Source organism: Pseudorasbora parva, chromosome 11, assembly GCF_024679245.1.
Source record: "Pseudorasbora parva isolate DD20220531a chromosome 11, ASM2467924v1, whole genome shotgun sequence".
Taxonomy (NCBI): Eukaryota; Metazoa; Chordata; class Actinopteri; order Cypriniformes; family Gobionidae; genus Pseudorasbora; species Pseudorasbora parva.
This window is the reverse complement of record NC_090182.1, coordinates 46229179-46241463: the sequence shown is the minus strand read 5'-3', so window position 1 is coordinate 46241463 and position 12285 is coordinate 46229179. Positions and strand designations below refer to the sequence as shown.

General features: G+C 44.7%; 1 protein-coding gene across 2 annotated transcripts in view; it reads right to left on the bottom strand.

Annotated features, from left to right (window-relative positions):
* ints10 (integrator complex subunit 10) overlaps window positions 1–12285 on the bottom strand; it is a 28787-nt gene that overhangs the window by 5472 nt on the left and 11030 nt on the right. For both annotated transcript variants that reach the window (XM_067458117.1, XM_067458118.1), the window contains exons 13-16: window positions 10360–10468; window positions 6289–6368; window positions 6050–6212; window positions 2116–2209 (exon numbers count right to left, since the gene is read on the bottom strand). In XM_067458117.1, coding sequence (XP_067314218.1) covers window positions 2116–2209; window positions 6050–6212; window positions 6289–6368; window positions 10360–10468 — 446 coding nt within the window. The remainder of the gene's footprint in view (window positions 1–2115; window positions 2210–6049; window positions 6213–6288; window positions 6369–10359; window positions 10469–12285) is intronic.

Genomic DNA, 12285 nt, shown 5'->3' with positions numbered 1-12285 from the left:
ATAAGTACTGTGATTATTGATATTATAATCTGGGGGTGGGGGTACATTATACACACCAGTGGCAGCCAATGCTGGGAGGTTTATTATAAAGCATTACGTTTAAAGTGCAGTAAATGTTTTACAAATGTAATTTTTTTATGCGAGCATTTATGTCCTCGTTCCAATCAATGCATTTATTCGCCTGCAGCCACAGGTACCGCCGGTTCTTCTGAAGCGGCCGTGATCCTGTCGGAGTCCTATAAAACTGAAGCCCATTGGTGGAATAGCGATTAGTGCAACGAAAACGCAACAGCCAGACATTTTGATGCTGGGAAACCGTTTTGATAAACTTTCGGAGTTGCTAACACGTTAGAACCAATAGGGAACAACACCACTTCCGTTGCCAAACTGCGCGCGCAACTCTTTGATCACATGGGCTTTAAAAGGGTCTATTGGTTGATAATGACATCACCCAGGCTTCTTTCATGTTTATCGTATCACATCGCAGATGGATGCGCCCTGTCTGTCTTGTTTCATTATCGACTGTATTTACTGTAAAATCAAACTTCTGTAATAATAGTAAGCACCTCGAGTAACAGGGCTGAACTCAAAAACTCACCGCCACAAGCGTAGCTTACACAATGCAAAAAATGCTCTTCTTACTCAGTAATTCTGTCTTGTTTCTAGTCTAAATATCTAACAATTATCAAATCAAGATGCATTTACTAGATCAGTAAAACGACATAAGACATCTTTTCTTGTTTTGTTGAAAATAAAATCAAAATGAAGAGTGTTTTTGCTTAAAACAGTCAAAATGATCTGCCAATGGGGTGAGAACAATAATCTTGTTTCTTGTTTCCAAACAGAAATAAGATTATTTTTCTCACCCCATTGGCAGATCATTTCGACTGTTTCAAGCAAAATTCACTTAATTTTTATATTTTTCCCCAGAAAACAAGAAAAAATATGTTGTTTTACTTGCATCAATGCATCATGATTTAAGAATATTTAGATATTTGGACTGGAAACAAGAAAAATATTCAAAATAAGAAGAGCATTTTTTGCAGTGCATTCCCACAGCGCAAAAAACGCCTCGTCAATAAATATGACACGCCTCTCTGAAATGCTTCATTGTGATTGGCCAGTCGCAACACTCAGAGGCCAGTTATTGGCTGATAATGACGTCACCCAGGCTTCCTTTATGTTTCTCGTATCACATCACAGATGGAGGCGCTCTGTCTCTCTCGCTTCAATATAATTTTTATTAATACCTTTTTATTAATTTTAATCAGTTTAAAAAATATATCAAACTTACTAATTTTTACTAATAAATTTTTTTATTCATTTTTATTAATCAATTTTATGTATTAAGAAAACTTAATACACTTTTATAAATAAATAAATAAATAAATTAGTATGAAAATAGTATGAATGTATTAATAAAATTAATAAAAATGATATTAGTTTCTCAATGACAGTAAAATGACCCGGGTGTCAAGAAGGTGTGTAAAAAGCAGGATAAGCTACATCCAGTCGCTTGTGTATCGCAAAATAACCGGCTTAAAATAATGGAGGGACACTTTTTTTGAAACTTTTTTAAAATTAAAATACCACTATAATAAAACGCTATAATATTGCACATAACAGTAGCTTTTGCTTCATCAAAAATTGGACATTATTTGTTCAAAAAACGCGGATTTATCCAGTAATGAAACGCAAAGTATTTATGAGTGAGTCATTGAATCATTCAGTCAGGAGATTCGTTTAGTTCGATTCATTTTTTAAAACCACGCTCTCGAGTCCCGACCCTAAACAGACCTCAGCTTCATTTCAGAGCTTGCAACTTAACAATTCCTCTTTAGAAAAGTACACGATATAAGACACCGCCCATAAAACTGATCATGCCTTCAAAAAAGCGTCAGGAGAACCTCAACAACTCAGACGTCAGCACTAATGAGCCAATCAGAAAGCAGGGCAAAGAAAACTCGCTAATGGTTGTTCTTCGTAATCGAAGCCTATTCATTATGTCCAAAACAAAAGGAGAGAGGAAGCAGGAAGGAGGGAGAGATCTCAGATGATCACTTCTCATCATTTCCAGCTCTAACGGCTGATGTGTGTGATGTGGGCGGGACTTACTTGATAAGCATCCCCTGATTGGGCAGGAGCTCCAGCTGGACACGCCCACCCTCTGTTGTACGGAGGTAAGCAAACTCTTCTAACATGTCAATGTCTAGAAAGGAAAGCTGGTAAAGGACAAACATTCTCACAAAAATACATTCTGAATAGGGGTTGCACTGACTAGTCGACCTTAATGCCCTGTCATGACGCTTTAAGCTTGACGTCGACTAGTCGCTGCCTATAGAGGGCGCTACAGGATAGACAATTTCCTGACACGCAGGCTCTGTTTTGAACAGTTAAAAATGACAAATAAATGCATACTCCGAGAGCTCTCCACAAGACATGTTTGATTACCATCTGGATGCTCAAAATTGATCGGGAGAATGCACGCTTATTGTACAAGCAAGTTTAATCATCACGCTTAACTAATGCGTGCGATTCAATTCAATAATGTTTATTGTCATGTCAACAAGTTGATAGGAATTCGTCTTGGTCCAACTCTCAGACGTAAATAACAAAGGATAAACATCATACGTACAAAAACAGACAATGTTCCCCAACAATACCCAGCAGTAGGACTTAAAGTAGACCAAAACCCCACAGACATTAAAAAGACAATACCCCTTGACAAGAACAAGAAAGTGCACAGTGCATACACAGTTGATAGTGCAGCTAGCTGTCAGTGCAAATTCAGATGTCTAAAAGCCAGAGGATAAGTACTGTCTCTAAAACGTGAAGTAGAAGTCTTATTGCTCCTATATCTTCTTCCTGATGGGAGGAGATTAAAGAGGTGGTGAGCAGGGTGAGAGTCGTCCGCTATGATTCTTTCTAATTATTCTGGTGGAGAAAAGTGAAGATAGTGATGGGAGGCTACAGCCTATAATTTTTGATGCTCTGCTACTCTTTCCAACCTAGTTTTGTCCTGAGCGGTTGTGTGACCAAACCAGACCAGCATGGAAAAAGTAAGCATGCTTTTAATAGTTGACCTAAGCCCCTTTCACACTGCACGTCGGACCCGTAATATTCCCGGAGTATTGCCAGGTCGCCTTCTGTGTGAAAGCAACCACGTTCCGGGATTGATTACCGAATTGAACCCGGGTCGGGGACCTAGTAACATTGCGGGATTCGACCCGGGACGAGCGCTGTGTGAACAAAAGCCGAAACTAATGCCGCAACGTGTACGTAGTTATCGTGCGACTCCTAGAGCTTGTTTTTCCAATAACACAACCCTGCAGTGCCAGAAGAGCTCGTCTGTGTTTTAAACGCAGAGAGTGTTCGTATACACAAGAAACTAAAATTAAACGAGCAGAAATGAGCGCAAACTGGACACAAGTCGAGACCACGGAGCTCCTTACTATCCGCGCTGAAGCGGAGATCGCTCGCCGTTATACGTCACATCCGGATGTCACGTGTCAACTCGACCCGGGACCGTTACGTGTTGTGTGTGAAAGCGCTCATATTACGGTATTTCACTGGCAGTGAGAATGGACCAAATCTAGCGACCCGGGAACAAATGCCGGGTCGCATTATCCGTGTATTTGCCGGAATCGCAGTGTGAAAGGGGCTCTATAGAAGTGGGTCATGGCAACTCGGCCAACTTTAAATTTTTTGAGCTGCTCCAGCGAAAGTGGAGTCGCTGGTGAGCTTTACTGATCTTAATATTAACGTTGAGCTCCCATGATAAGGATTCCTGTATTGTGGTCCCAAGGAACTGGAAGGAAGTGACCCTCTCCACGTCCACCCCATTAATGGAGAGCGTAGGGAGGGGACTAGGGATCCTTCTAAAATCCCCTACCAGTTCCTTGGTTTTTGAGGTGTTAAGTATGAAGTCAAAGCTTTCGCACCATTTCACCAGCCCCTACACTTTGCGGTAGTCAGATTAATCATCATTAGTAATAAGACCAACTACAGAGGTATCGTCAGCAAATTTAAAGGGGGGGTGAAATGCTGTTTCATGCATACTGAGCTTTTTACACCTTTAAAGACTTGGATTCCCATCCTAAACATAGACAAAGTTTCAAAAACTAATGTTGGACGTTTGATGGAGTATTTCTGTGTTAAAAATACTCCTTCCGGTTTCTCACAAGTTTCGGCGAGTTTTTTTCGAGTATGGGTCGACATGACGTTAAATAGAGCGGAAGGTCCTTGTATGGGCCGTACGGGCTCTTCTCCCGGAAGGGTGCGCGCGCGCGTGACTAGAGGGAGAGAGAGGAAATGCACGCTGTAAACAGTCTCTCAGCTGCAGATCCAGTCGTCCGTGAACACTTATGACGCGCCGCGCTCCACTTTATTCCTATGGGTGACGTCGAGCGACTTCAGCGCTTCAGCACAGCATTCCGGGAAGGCAGCGCTGCATTTGAACCGATTTGAACGCAGAAATGACGGGAAGCTTCAAGGCATCGCTTCAGTCGCCTCGCAAAGTGGATTTCCACGGTCACTGCTGTCACAGGACTTCACCAAATCATACCAAAGAAGTGTGTTTTTGACGGAGCGGTCCTACTTTGGAAGATGCCGGTGAGTAAATCAACTTCAAATGTCTCTGCTATTGGCTACCGTCGCATGAGTAAACATCAGTAAACGATACGATCGCGTGCTTCGTCATTCAAATGCGCTAACGGTTACTCCATTGTTGTTCTGTATAACGTTACACTATTCTGACTCTGACGTGCAAAACCGTTTTGCTTGCTACCTCTAAGGTCTAGTCACATACAATAGTCCATAAACCGAATCATGTCCTCATAAACTGCACACAAAGGCTCCTAAATACAGTACATACCACAGAGACGGACATCCTGATGTTGCCGTTTCTCCTGTTCAATTTATTTCTGCCTCAGATTTGATTGTGGATCATTATCTGTATTAGCTGAGATAGATGGGTTTCTCCATGCTTGAGGACGTCACCGCTTTGTTTGCACTCGTCATTCTTTAGCTCCGCCCACACGATACGCCTCCAGGCGCTCGGTTTTTTCCGGAAAGACTCGGTACAGCCCATATTTCTTTTATAAATATGATAAAACTAAAGACTTTTCGGAGATATGAAGGATGCAATACTACTCTATAGGTACTCAAGATTGACATGAGATTGACTGAAACTGAGTGTTTCACCCCCCCTTTAAACAACAAAACTGAACTAGTGTGTGATTGACAGAATTGTATGTATAAAGAGTACAAAAGTGGGGAAAGGACGCAGCCCTGAGGGGCGCCAGTGTTCAAAAAGTTTATCTGTGAGACGTAATCACCCATTTTAACCACCTGCTTCCTATCGCATAGAAAGTTAAAAATCCATTTGCAGAGTGATGTACTAACACCTAGCTCCTGTAGAGTGTTAATCAGCTTCATAGGATGGTGTTGAACCCAGAGCTAAAGTCCAGGGCAACGCACACACACACACATAGCCAATCGCACATCATGTGGCGATTTCGCCCCTCACACAAAACCATTCAGTAGCAGAAATGTATCGTCAACACTGTTCTGTGATTTATCAATAATAGCTTAGAAATTGAAAAGTCCTAGCATATATTTCTTGATAACTAAAACTCACAGCTTCACTATTAGTAGAGACGCTGCCAGATAGAATTAATTCACACACAATCACTCACTAATGCATTCATATACATGTAATCTTTGTTGTGCTACTTTATCTGTATCTTATTCAGAACGAGCAGAAATCTGTGAGAAATATAACGACCATAAGACAAAAGAACTGATACAAAAGCTGTTATGTAGGAGCGATAACCTCATGAGCAGTGCTGTGTCATATGCCATATCAGCTGTCCTGTGCACAAGAAGATCCGAGTTCGCGTCTCAGCTCGAGGCTCAGGCTTATTTGCTCATAATCAGCGACTAGTCGACGTCGACTCGACTTACATCACATAAATGACGACTTAAAAAAATGGAAGTCATTCAACCCCTAATTCTGATTCGTGAATCATTCTCTAAAAGTGAAGGATACTGGTGACATAGTTGAAGAAGTTCTCGTATTGGAAACTGCCCTGCTGACAGATCTTATCCACAGCCTTCAGGAAGAGACTCTCCCCCTGTGGCCAATCATGCTGCAGGAGGACGATCACATGACCTAGAGCGAGGTCATCTCTGTTGTCTGTGAAAGCCCTCAGCTAAGAAAGAGACGAGACACGTTAAAAACCGAATCTCAAACGTTGAGCTGTGAGGTGAAGTCTTCAGATCTGGTACCTTGAAACAGGCCAGCATGAGCTGCAGACAAAAAGGAAGGACGGATTTACTGGTGCAGGGGACGAGCCTCAGATCATTACCTATGGACAGAGGAGAGAGAGAGAGAGTCTAATCTTGTTCCTTTTACGTGCCTCATGAATATTTATTACATGGCATGACTTGGACCACACTAAAGGCTTCAACATACTCCGCAAGCACAGAGAAAAAAGTTCTCGCTCCAAGGTTAGGGTTAGGGACTTCTCGCAGCTTGTTCTCGACATATCGCCTGAGCAGAACTATTTTCTTGCAGGTGTCGGAGAACTATTGTGTGATTGGTCAGATTTAAAGTGGGTGTGGTTAATGCGGAGAAACGCAGATGATCGGCACCGGCTTTTCTCGTGAAGTATGGAATGTACTGCCAGAACGAACTTTGTTCTTGTTCTTGCCACCTCGAGAAAACAAATAAATGTATTTGTTCTTGCAGAGCATGTTCCAAGCTTAAAGGTGCACTATGCAACTCTCCGTCCACTGGAGGTCGCCTATTCAAAACAAAGGCGTAGTTTGATGATGCCAAGTGTGAGCGCAGTATCTTGGGAAATGTGGTCTTCACCTCACAGCCGGTGGAAAATAGGACTCGGGCAAAAATCATGTTGATGGGTGCGGTTATTAACGTTACTGTAGCGAAGCAGAGCAGGAGCGAGTGTTGAGGAGCTGAGCACGGCCGCTGGAGCGATTGGTTATTAACGTTACTGTAGTGAAGCAGAGCAGGAGCGAGTGTTGTGGAGCTGAGCACGGCCGCTGGAGCGATTGGTTATTAACGTTACTGTAGCGAAGCAGAGCAGGAGCGAGTGTTGTGGAGCTGAGCACGGCCGCTGGAGCGATTGGTTATTAACGTTACTGTAGTGAAGCAGAACAGGAGCGAGTGTTGAGGAGCTGAGCACGGCTGCTGGAGCGATTGGTTATTAACGTTACTGTAGTGAAGCAGAGCAGGGCCGAGTGTTGAGGAGCTGAGCACGGCCGCTGGAGCGATTGGTTATTAACGTTACTGTAGTGAAGCAGAGCAGGAGCGAGTGTTGTGGAGCTGAGCACGGCCGCTGGAGCGATTGGTTATTATCGTTACTGTAGTGAAGCAGAGCAGGAGCGAGTGTTGAGGAGCTGAGCACGGCCGCTGGAGTGATTGGTTATTAACGTTACTGTAGTGAAGCAGAGCAGGAGCGAGTGTTGAGGAGCTGAGCACGGCCGCTGGAGCGATTGGTTATTATCGTTACTGTAGTGAAGCAGAGCAGGAGCGAGTGTTGAGGAGCTGAGCACGGCTGCTGGAGCGATTGGTTATTAACGTTACTGTAGTGAAGCAGAGCAGGTGCGAGTGTTGAGGAGCTGAGCACGGCTGCTGGAGCGATTGGTTATTAACGTTACTGTAGTTAAGCAGAGCAGGACCGAGTGTTGAGGAGCTGAGCACGGCCGCTGGAGCGATTGGTTATTAACGTTACTGTAGTGAAGCAGAGCAGGAGCGAGTGTTGAGGAGCTGAGCACGGCTGCTGGAGCGATTGGTTATTAACGTTACTGTAGTGAAGCAGAGCAGGAGCGAGTGTTGAGGAGCTGAGCTCGGCCGCTGGAGCGATTGGTTATTAACGTTACTGTAGTGAAGCAGAGCAGGACCGAGTGTTGAGGAGCTGAGCACGGCCGCTGGAGCGATTGGTTATTAACGTTACTGTAGTGAAGCAGAGCAGGAGCGAGTGTTGAGGAGCTGAGCACGGCCGCTGGAGCGATTGGTTATTAACGTTACTGTAGTGAAGCAGAGCAGGAGCGAGTGTTGAGGAGCTGAGCAAGGCCGCTGGAGCGATTGGTTATTAACGTTACTGTAGTGAAGCAGAGCAGGAGCGAGTGTTGTGGAGCTGAGCACGGCCGCTGGAGCGATTGGTTATTAACGTTACTGTAGTGAAGCAGAGCAGGAGCGAGTGTTGAGGAGCTGAGCACGGCCGCTGGAGCGATTGGTTATTAACGTTACTGTAGTGAAGCAGAGCAGGACCGAGTGTTGAGGAGCTGAGCACGGCTGCTGGAGCGATTGGTTATTAACGTTACTGTAGTGAAGCAGAGCAGGACCGAGTGTTGAGGAGCTGAGCACGGCCGCTGGAGCGATTGGTTATTAACGTTACTGTAGTGAAGCAGAGCAGGACCGAGTGTTGAGGAGCTGAGCACGGCCGCTGGAGCGATTGGTTATTAACGTTACTGTAGTGAAGCAGAGCAGGAGCGAGTGTTGTGGAGCTGAGCACGACCGCTGGAGTGATTGGTTATTAACGTTACTGTAGTGAAGCAGAGCAGGACCGAGTGTTGAGGAGCTGAGCACGGCCGCTGGAGCGATTGGTTATTAACGTTACTGTAGTGAAGCAGAGCAGGAGCGAGTGTTGTGGAGCTGAGCACGACCGCTGGAGCGATTGGTTATTAACGTTACTGTAGTGAAGCAGAGCAGGACCGAGTGTTGAGGAGCTGAGCACGGCCGGTGGAGCGATTGGTTATTAACGTTACTGTAGTGAAGCAGAGCAAGACCGAGTGTTGTGGAGCTGAGCACGGCCACTGGAGCGATTGGTTATTAACGTTACTGTAGTGAAGCAGAGCAGGAGCGAGTGTTGAGGAGCTGAGCACGGCCGCTGGAGCGATTGGTTATTAACGTTACTGTAGTGAAGCAGAGCAGGAGCGAGTGTTGAGGAGCTGAGCACGGCCGCTGGAGCGATTGGTTATTAACGTTACTGTAGTGAAGCAGAGCAGGAGCGAGTGTTGAGGAGCTGAGCACGGCCGCTGGAGCGATTGGTTATTAACGTTACTGTAGTGAAGCAGAGCAGGAGCGAGTGTTGAGGAGCTGAGCACGGCCGCTGGAGCGATTGGTTATTAACGTTACTGTAGTGAAGCAGAGCAGGACTGAGTGTTGTGGAGCTGAGCACGGCCGCTGGAGCGATTGTTACACACACACAGCTCGAGAGCACTGGGACTTTTATTATGACGGGACGGACACAGTGGTCGGGGGCGCGCATTTCCGCTTTTTCCGGTTGTGATTATAAGGTAAAGCAACTCTGTTTATCATATTAGATACATTTAAGTGTGTTTAAAATTATGTTATGACGTTCCTCTGTGCGTTCACTCGGCGCTGCGGTGACATGTTCACACTGCTAAGAGTAAAGCACTTCTGCAGAATAAAGGCGAGGGTAGCGCAGATATGAAGTGATTGACAGGCGACTCCCTCAAACACTATGCTGACACGTCCGGGTCCTCAGTTAAAATAGCAATTTTCTCACAATTTACAAATAGTTGGAAGCATTTGGGATATTGTAAGTACTCAACTAAACAAAATATATAACACTGGCCTAGTGGTTTTTGGATATTTTACTGCAAAAATACTACATAGTGCTAGCCTAGAAATCTAGACGCACCCTAGCGGCAGCAAATCTAATCTGCCCGCGAGTGTCGTCTAGCAACTCTCAATACCCTTCTGAGCTGTAATCGCCAAACTCTGGCCGGGTCAATCACATTGTGTATAGAGTCGGTGGGCGGGGCCATAATGACGACTGCCGAGTTGCGTTTGCGTGCTTCTAGTAAACACAGAAACTGGCGAAAGGCGGAGGTCTTTCGAATCAGCTTTGTCCGCGACTCTGGAAGACTTGGAGTTAAGCTTTTCTCTGAGAAAAGAATGGCACTGAAGTCATTCTTAAGAAGGGAAGATGTGTTCTGAGTTTAGCCAACCGGATACGGCGAAAGTTTAATCTATCAACAAGCTCTGGTTCACCTTCGTTGCTCTGGTTGGTGTAGCGCTATCCTATTGTGTGCAGAGGGAGTTTGAAAGACAGCCGTTTATCCGCCCCTCAGATTGAGCCGTCAATGGTGAGTTTCCAGACCAAACATCTTGATGTGGGTCTGGCTTGTCCGGCTAACATAGTGCACCTTTAAGGTAATTCATGAGCACTGTTAGAGCTGCACGATATATCGAAACAAGATCGATATCATAAAGGCAGTTTTGTTCAAATAAATACATGTGCGGTAGAAGTTTCTCTGCTAAAGGCTTGTGTTTTATATACTTTGTGTACGTTTGATCAGACGCACCTCTCCTGGCTTTGCTCCGAGGTTTGCGCTGCTCCTCGCTGCTCTTCACTGTTTCCTGATTCTGGGGCGTCAGACCAGCGACTGCCTCGAGAAGCTTCTCACACGCCATCTGACCAACAGCATGACAACACACTGAATACAGGCAGTCTGAGTGTGTGTGTGTGTGTGGGAGAGAGTGTTCTAGAGAGTTTAAATGTGTCTGTGTGTGTGTGTGAGTGAGAGAGAGAGAGAGAGAGAAGGTTTGAGTGTGTGTGTGTGATAGAAAGAGTTTGAGTGTATGTGTGTGTGTGTGTGTGTGAGAGTGAGATAGAGAGTTTGAGTGTGTGTGTCTGTGTTTGTGTGTTAGAAAGAGAGTGAATGTGTGTGAACAATAGAAAGAATGTGTGTGTGAGTGTGATGGAGTTTGTGTGTGTGTGTGTGTGTGTGTGTGTGTTAGAAAGAGTGTTTGTGTGTATTTGTTTTTGTGTGTGCGCGATTGTGTAAGTGAGTTTGTGTGTGTGTGTGTGTGTGTGTGTGTGTGTGTGTGTGTGTGAAACTCTTAAGAAGGTCTGGCACGGACAGAGAAAAGCAATGCAAGGGACCTTGTGGCAACTACAGAATCAGTGGTGGATATCCAAGGCCCAGAAGATTCAATCCTTTGCAGAAAAGCATGATATGCATAATTTTTATAATGCAGTTAAGGCCATTTATGGCCCAATATCTTACTCTATCTGCCCCTTGAGATCAGCTGATGAACTGACCCTCATTAAGGACCAAACAGGTATTGTTCAAAGATGGGGAGAGCATTTTCAAGCCTTATTAAACCAAACGGCATCAGTTGATCTTACAGTGCTGGAGGAACTACCAACTTTACCAAGCATTCAGAGTCTTGATGTTCCACCTTCTTTTTCTGAAGTGTATGCTGCAATCAAGAAATTGAAAAACAGCAAGTCCCCTGGGCCTGACTGTATTCCTGCTGAGCTCCTGAAGGAAGGAGGGTACCTCTACACAAGGGCAATCCATCAGTTCATCACCCTAGTGTGGCAGCAAGAAAATATTCCCCAACAATGGAAGGATGCAAATATTGTCACAATATATAAAAACAAGGGTGACAGGTCCATTTGTGAAAATAGTAGGGGTATCTCTCTTCTTTCAGTTGCAGGTAAAGTTCTGGCAAAGGTAATGCTCCATAGACTTGTTAATACCATCTCAGAAAATCTATTGCCTGAATCCCAAAGCGGGTTCAGAGCAGGTCGAAGTACAGTGGACATGATATTTACCACACGCCAGCTGCAGGAGAAATGTCGCGAACAACATAAGAACTTGTTCATTGCTTTTGCGGATCTTTCCAAAGCCTTAGATTCTGTAAATCGTGACATCTTATGGGAAGTGCTTTTGCATTTTGGATGCTCTGTAAAGTTTATCACACTGCTACGACAGTTCCATAATGGGATGACTGCCAAAGTGACATTGGGTGGACTAGAATCTGCACACTTTGCAGTAGGCACTGGAGTAAGGCAGGGCTGTGTTCTTGCACCAGTCTTGTTTAACATCTTCTTACTGTGTGTCACAAAGCTGCTGTATAAAGAAATGGAAGAAGAAAGTGGAGTTACAGTGGCTTATAGACTGGATGGTAACCTGTTTAACATCAGGAGGTTCCAGGCAGTCACTAAGCTTCAGTTGGTTCGCGTGCTGGAATTGCAGTATGCAGACGATTGTGCCTTAGTGTCACATACTCCAGAAGACTTACAGAATACTCTTAATGCTGTTGTTAAAGCATACAGCAGGATGGGTCTAGCTGTGAATATCAGTAAAACGGAAGTCTTTTGTCAGTGGTCCTCGGATCCTCCACAAAAGCCACCAGTATTCACTGTTCATGATTCCACACTTACTATAGTGCCACACTTTAAATATCTTGGCAGTTATCTATCAAATGACTGTAGCATA